The 8,343-nt window shown below is 37.4% G+C and overlaps 1 protein-coding gene across 20 annotated transcripts in view; it reads left to right on the top strand.

Annotated features, from left to right (window-relative positions):
• The window catches only part of LOC128865361 (uncharacterized), a 243,725-nt gene that overhangs the window by 148,178 nt on the left and 87,204 nt on the right, over positions 1-8,343 (top strand). For all 20 annotated transcript variants that reach the window (XM_054105628.1, XM_054105639.1, XM_054105638.1 and 17 more), the window contains 3 exons: positions 487-801; positions 885-2,693; positions 2,861-2,953. In XM_054105628.1, coding sequence (XP_053961603.1) covers positions 487-801; positions 885-2,693; positions 2,861-2,953 — 2,217 coding nt within the window. The remainder of the gene's footprint in view (positions 1-486; positions 802-884; positions 2,694-2,860; positions 2,954-8,343) is intronic.

Genomic DNA, 8,343 nt, shown 5'->3' with positions numbered 1-8,343 from the left:
TGATTCGAATTGAGTTAGTCTGAAATTGAAAAATATCAAATGAAATGCAGAAAAAAACTTGACGTTTAGGTGTGGTTCACATTCAATATCGGCTCTTTAAACCACCCTTTACAAATAAATATTTACAAATTATTACCTAAGAAAAATAATTGGAATTGAATATGTCTCTTAGGACACTCTCAGCACTGTTAAGGTTTTATTTTATTTGGCTTGGTCTCCGAGCCCTTTCAGATCCCATTCATGAGAAAAAAGTCATCCTCAAAGAAGTTATTTAGTTTTTCTCTCGCAGAACACAAATTTAAAGGATTCGAAGTTTAAACAGATTAGGGCAACAGACGATTCGGACGTGTAACATTACAGAATTACCACAATAAAAAAATAACTTACATAACCTACTCAACTAAGGACCATTCAATGAAAAGCAGACGAGACATTATTGCGAAATCCTGAGCGAAGCATAGCTAACCTATCCTTCACATTTTGCAGCTGCCTGCATACTCGACACCGAATGCGGCTCATCTGAGGTGTGTCAAGGTGGCCAGTGTGTAAACCCCTGCCTGCAGGCACAAGCTTGCGGTATGAATGCTGAATGTCACATACAAATTCACTATAAACAATGCGCCTGCCCAGCCGGTTTCACTGGTAATCCGGACGTGGAATGTGTACGCATACCAGTAGCCTGCAACAGTGATGCAGAATGCCGGGAAGGCTATAACTGTCACGACTCAATGTGTCAGCCGGCTTGTCAAAGCGATCAGGATTGTGCGTTGAATGAAAAGTGCCTGCGTGGTAGCTGTATGCGTAAGTATTGGAATAAAAAGTATAGGAACCATATTAGAATACTTAATGAATAACTAATTTTGCACCTTCTCCTACCATTCTAGTGACTTGCCGAGTGGATAATGATTGCTTCCTCGGGCATGTTTGTTTGCACAATAAATGCGTATATGGCTGTCGTATTGACGACGACTGTAGCGCTTCCGAGTCCTGCCGCCATGACAAGTGCACTAATCCTTGCCTAGAGAATCCTTGCGGTCCAAACGCTGTCTGTTCCGTGTCTAATCATCGCGCTATTTGCAGTTGTCTTGACGGCATGGTGCCGAACCCTACACCACAGGTTGGCTGTGTGCGCAGTCCACCACTCGACTGTAATGAAAATCGCGATTGTCCAAATGGATTGGCTTGCTTTGAGTTTGCCTGTCGTCCGCTATGCGCCGACAATGCGGGCTGTCTTTCGAATGAACGTTGTCAAGGAGGTGTATGTAAGCCACTTTGTCGACGAGATGATGATTGTCGCAGCAGCGAAGTTTGCTTAGGTCTAACTTGCGTAGCTGGTTGCCGCTCGGATCAGGGTTGTCCACTCGATCTGGCTTGTGTTAATCAACAGTGCGTGAATCCTTGCGCCGAACCAGCCACTTGCGGCACAAATGCCGAATGTCTAGTAATTGATCATCGCAAGCAATGCTCATGCCCGCAAGGTCTAGTCGGCAACGCAGATATATCATGCAAAGCACCACGCATCGCCTGTGTGCAGAACGAAAATTGCGATGCAAACCAAATCTGTTACGGTGGCAGCTGTCAAGGAAAATGTCGAAATGATCAAAACTGTCTAGCGGATGAGCGCTGCATGCGTGGCACCTGTCGCACCGTTTGCAACACTGACTCTGCTTGCGCGCAAGGACAAATCTGCGAAAATCGCGTTTGTCAAATTGGCTGTCGCAATGATCTCACCTGCCCGAGCAATGAGGCGTGCGTCAATAAGAAATGTAAAAATCCCTGTGAGACGCCTGGACAATGTGGGCAATGTGCCAACTGCTTGGTGGTCAACCACGGTGTCCAATGTAGCTGCCCGAATGGCTTCCTCGGCGACGGACTCAGCGGTTGTCAACAACCTCCACAGCGCTGTAGTCCCACCTGCCAATGTGATGAAACGAATACCTACTGCGCCGAAACATGTACGCATAGCGACGACTGCGCTTGCGGTCAAGTATGCACACGTGGTAAATGTCGCCAGAAGTGCGGCACCGGACGCAATTGCCCACTCGGACAACTCTGTGAACGCGGTACTTGCCTTGCTGGCTGCAAGGCTAACTCCGACTGTCCCACCGACCAAAGCTGCCTCAAAGGCAAATGTGCCGATCCGTGTGCTGGCAAGTCAGCCTGTGGACGCAATGCGCTCTGCACTATCTCCGATCATCGTATGTTATGCTATTGCCCCGATGGCTATGAAGGTGAACCGAGCAAAGAATGCGTGCAATTCCAATGTGCGCAAGATGCCGATTGTGAGCCCAATAAACGCTGTGATGCTGGCAAATGTCGCAATCCCTGCTTGGAATATGGCGCATGTGGAGTTAATGCTCAATGTCGTGTGGTGGATCGCAAACCGCAATGTTCATGCCCACCCGACTACTTTGGCAGCCCCGAAACTGAATGTCGCTCATTGTATGGCGGCTGTGCGAATGATCCTTGCGGCGCAAATTCCAAATGTATAGAAGTACCTGGTGGATATGAGTGTGCCTGTATGGACGGTTGTATGGGAGATGCACACAAGGGATGTGTATGCGAAGGACATCTGGTGAATGCATGCGCAGAGCAGCCATGCGGGCAGAATGCTGCTTGTCACGTACTGGAGCACAACGAGGCACAATGCTACTGTCCCGAGGAATTCCCATACGGCGATGCGTATGTGCAATGTGAGTATGAAGAAGCAGATGTGAAAAAAAAAGAGAAAACAATTAATTTTTTTTTAATGTTTCGAAATTTTAGAAAAGTTTTTGTTGTGATTAACATTTCTTACACTTTTCTTCATTTAATCTATATACTTTCACTAACTTCGTTTCACCTTCCATTTACTTGTTAGGTTACTTAACACCACCCCAAGAAGACTGCCGCACTCAGGGTTGTATTACCGGCGAATGTGTACGCCAAGGAGTCGAGTATGTCTGCCGGCATGGTAAGTACCGAAACTCTACTGCCATTTTATGTATCCTTTAGTATATTTAAATTGATAAATAAAAACAATAACCAGAACTTTTTAGCAATCCTATCGAGTTTAGTACAGATTTTTTTAATTGCAGACTTTTTAGTTTAGCCTCTCTTTATTTTTTGTTTTGTTGCAAAAATAAACATTTGAGACCTCGTCTAATACTACCAATAGCGTACACAATTAATTCTAAATAATATTTATTTTGTGAGTAACCATTGTTTGAGTCGAGATTTATGTTTTTTATGCAATTTCAAAAAGAAAAAGAAAATATACAGTATTGGCATATAAATATTTAATACAAAAATTAACCCCAATTTTACAAATATGTTTGTTTGATTAGTTTAACAAATATTTCTTATTAAATAATTTTAATTGAACATTATGTAAAGTCGAAAAATTTTAAATAATTACCTAATTGTTTTACCAAATTTTATGAATTGAATTTAACCTCTTACACAGCAAAAATAATCACTCGATTGCGGTTAACAGTTGTTATTAAGCAAATATTTCTCACAGTGTAGTGTGTTTAAATACAATAAAAGCAATATTTGGAGTTTAATACAAATATACAATAGTTGATGGGGTTTTAGCCATTCTTAACGTATCACACAAACACACCCACACATCTGGAAACATATACAAAATAATATAAACTCGCGATGTCTTTAATGTCCCATAGACAGGATAAATAAACTAAGAAGAGAGCAAATCGCAGGAAAGAAAGAGAAATATTAAAAACTACACTGAGCAAAATAGTTTGCTAAAAATATAAAACATTTTAGTGCACTTTAAATATTTTTCATTTCAATTTCGCTTAGCTTAGGTATATTTATTTTTTTATTTACTTTTTATTTGAATTTTATAATTTTTGAGTTTTCTTATCAGCATTTTTTTCTAAGCAAATCAACATACAGCGCTTTATACTATTCGTACGTCAAATACATTTCCATGTTTCAAGTGTGATATACAAAACTTAAATACCAACTTGAAAAACAAAATTTAAAAAAACAAAACAAACTTTAACGCATATGAAAGTTCGTGGAATGTCGCTGTCGCTATCGCGGTCTCCCAATCTGTGCCTACATACATACATGTAACACATGCATATATGATTTATAGTTACATACAAAATACATATACCATTTACATATTCGTGCCACAAAATTAATAGCAACGCAAATAGAAAAATAACCCTTTCCAAATATGCTTTCATTGTTGATAAAAAAAACAATTCTAAATTTAAACACATAAATCAGTAGGCCTCTAACTCGGATCCGCTATGTAGTACAACATTTGCTACAAGTATACAATATTACATACATACTAAACATATGTTGTTAATCGTTGCACAACAAAAGTCAGTTTTCCTTAAAAAACACACCTTCACATACACGTCCCCATATATACTTACACACACATACACACATCCTTCATCACTTATCCTGAAAAAACCATCCCAGTAAAAGAAAACCATTATCCAGAACACTATGTGGAAAGGAAAATATTTCCTAGCAGCGAGACCTAATTTATTTTGATAAGAATAAAAACAAATTTCATGGGCAGTACAATCCAAAATAATAAGTTCTAAAATTGTATTCAAATATTTTCAGATACATACATAACAACGTGATAAACTATTTTTGAACACTTTAAGTGACCTAAAATATTACTTATACTCGTATCTCTTCAAACATAGCAAGCATAGCAGGGATGATTAACTATGTCATATGCATATGGTACACATTTTTGTCTCGAATGTGGTAATGTGGAAATGGTTAATACAACTAGCAAAAATTTAAAAGCTTCTTTGTTTAGCCTATAATATTCCAGCAATAAAGAGGCATGCTTCAGGAGTGACAGTCCTTGACCGAATATAAATCCGGCTCGTTCCGGTAAGGCGGAACCGACTGCCGTGGGAACGTGTCTCTCAGCTGTCTCCGAGCTCTCATATTTTATCTTCCTTTAGCAAAACCCTGCCATTGAATGCTTATTAAATTTTATCAAAATTGTCAATAGATCACTATACTTAAAAATATTCAACTTTTCATGTAGCGCTCAGAGAGTTCATATCTTAAGTTCGAATTACACCAGCTGATTCGAAGTGGAATTTGCTTCGGATGAAGCCAACTGAGCGAAACTCATGATAAGGCTGAAATATTTAAATAATTTAAAAACTAATTTTTTATATGGTAAATTTGGTGATAAATCAAATGCATCAAACAATTCAAATCTGAAAAATTAAGTATGTTTGTAGATGTACCTATGTATACTTAATATTAACATTTTGTATGCGCACTGTAAAATTCCAACAAAAAGGAAATCTTCTAATAGAAGAATATTCTCATTGCATACTACCTATATTAATTTTAAAGCCAGACTGACAACTGCAATACAGGCAAAATGTCCATACGGGCACCGGCGTCCATCTCCATGTTATTAGAATACTTAAGTTGAGAATTTGAAGTTGGTAAACACTTTTTCAGCACTATTTCGTAGTGTAATCGTCATGCACTGGGTCACTTAAATAGTTCAGGAAGTCTTTTTATTTTATTTATTTATTTTTTGTTTTTTTTTTTTTTTTTTGTTTTTATACTATCTAAGCGTGATATACATTTTTTCGCATTCATTCTAAGCGCTTTAATCGCTTAGAGCTACAAAAGCTTTCCTTCAAAATTTGATAATACATGTATGGAATGAATATGGGCGGCCGCCGTAGCCGAATGGGTTGGTGCGTGATTACCATTCGGAATTCACAGAGAGAACGTTGGCTCGAATCTCGGTGAAATACCAAAATTAAGAAAAACTAAACTCTAATAGCGGTCGCCCCTCGGCAGGCAATGCCAAACCTCTGAGTGTATTTCTGCCATGAAAAAGCTTCTCAAAAAAATATCTGCCGTTCGGCGTCGGCTTGAAACTGTAGGTCCCTCCATTTGTGGAACAACATCAGGACGCACAACACAAATAGGAGGAGGAGGCTCGGCTAAACACCCAAAAAGGGTATACGCGCCAATTATATATCATATATGTATATGTATATATATATATGGAATGAATATTAACATAACATTTTTATTATTAAATCCATCTATAATTTCAAAAAGCTTTATTTAACTAAAAACAACATTCATTTACACAAGCTTGAAAACTTTTTCAACATTTATTTACATACTTATTCCACGCTATATACATACATACTATGTGTTAAAATGTTAAAGTGGCGTAAACAATCTGAGCTGGTTTAGGCCAGATTCCTTCACCCCTCCTAGGTGCCCTACGGTCTTATAACGTTTTCGATCGCTAGTTGATGAGAAGCTTTTTTTAATGGCAGAAACGTACTCGGAGACTTTCCCTTGCCTGCCGCATGACAAGCATTACGATTAAAATTCATATCGATAACTTTGTTGTTACACTTCTGTGTATTTAGAATCTAACCATAGCCATAGTCTTGGTATAACACAATAGACGACTTCCAAGAAACGCATGTTATTTAATTTCATAACATAACATTTTGAATAGCTCAGTAAAGGCTAAGTTTGCTGGAGAACTCAAAAGCTAATCTTTGAACACTTTAAATATCTTGGAAAACAGCAATGGACTATAATATCACTAAAAAAAGGAGCCTGCATCGAAAGTTTAACCCTTTATACCGTTTTATATTTTCATATTGCTTTTACTTTTGGCCTTTATGAGCTCTGCTAAAGAAAACTTGCACCGCCCAAGTCGTGTTTTCACGTTAATTCAACCTCCAGGCAAAATAAATGTAATTGTCAGTTCAAGAACTGTATTCTTCTGTTAACTTTACTATTAAGGCTCAAGTTTAAAACCTGTTTTCAAGACGCAAATGTGTGACAAAATATAATTTCTATTTTCCTCGTGAAACTTAAAGCTCTCGAAATCAAAATTTTACGAACACCTGCAAAAACGTTGACAACCTTAGAACTTTCACTGAAGAAAAGTTCAATACAACTTTTTTGAAAGCTTCAAGATACGTTATTTTATGTATCCTAAAGTAACATCCTTTGATATGCCAAACTTTCAAGACTTTACATACTTTAAATAGTGGAATGTTGTAATGTTCGACAAAACACAGAATTCCTAAGAACCAAATTAACAGAAAATTTACAAATAATTACGATTTTTATGAAGTCGAAAGCTTTTTGGTATTCTGTGCATAACTTGATAGAACTAAGAAGTTATTATACGCAGTACGGTCCGCAAAAACGTAAAACACGCAATTTTCCATTACTTCTACATAATTTAAGCTATTTAAATATTTACATAAAATAAAAACGCGATCATGCTACCTGATTTGTGTAGCTTTAATAGATAAATTTTCAATCGTTCAGAAATGTGTTGATTTGTTAAAACAATTTGACATCTTGCCAATTGAGGGTTTTATTTTTGACACAGAATACCAACATTTCATAAATAATCAATATTGAAAATGCGGAAGATGGTGAATTTATCAAGTGCACAGAATTTGGCTGTAAATGTTAGTAAGGTAAATAATAGCTCTAGAGTTTTTATGAACTCATAGGCCGAATTTTAAAGTTTTAAGTCGAAAGCTTTCGAACGAAACTTTTATAAATGCTTTAAAATCCCAAAAAAGTTTTGTCAGGTTTTAGTGCAAACATGGCTTCCAACGCATTTTAAATTAATTTATAAGACAGCATTGTGTAGCCTTTAAGCTCACAAACACAATTTGCGGTTTTGAGTCTGACGATAAATGTTTTTCATTAAATTTTTTGTTATTGAAATAATTAATCGTTGTTGTACCACCTCAAGCTCATCATATCCCTCTCCTGGCTGCCTCATCATCCTTTTAACCCCCACCCGCTCCGTATTAACTGTACACTTAATATCGTAAAGCGATATTGCAGTAATAACTATATGTACCTAACCACGTATAAATTTCTAATCCTGCAAATAACGAAGTAAAAATTGTGTACAAAATTGTAGCTGAAACAACAAATACAGCAACAGCAACCAGTTGAGCTAATACTAAAAATTTAACAGCAGAAGAAAAATCATAAGAAGCACATTTGCAAAACCGGATCAAGCGCCGCGATAGCGATAAGTAAAGCAAACAACAACAACAAAATTCTACAAAAAAAATAACCACCGATTGGCAAAAAATCAACAAAAGTATATAAATAATTTGAAGCATAACGGCAGAATAAAAATGACGAGTTACTACAATGACACCGATCTCCGCAAACACACGCCCACAAACACACACACATACACACGCATACGTTTACAGAAACACACAGTTCCACTTACTAGTTACAGCTGTGTGATCCCCCACATCCTTTGACAACGTGCATTCCCTTCCAATATCCATGTGATCCTTCACT

This window comes from Anastrepha ludens, chromosome 5 (assembly GCF_028408465.1).
Source record: "Anastrepha ludens isolate Willacy chromosome 5, idAnaLude1.1, whole genome shotgun sequence".
Classification (NCBI taxonomy): Eukaryota; Metazoa; Arthropoda; class Insecta; order Diptera; family Tephritidae; genus Anastrepha; species Anastrepha ludens.
This window is presented reverse-complemented; position numbering and strand designations above follow the sequence as displayed.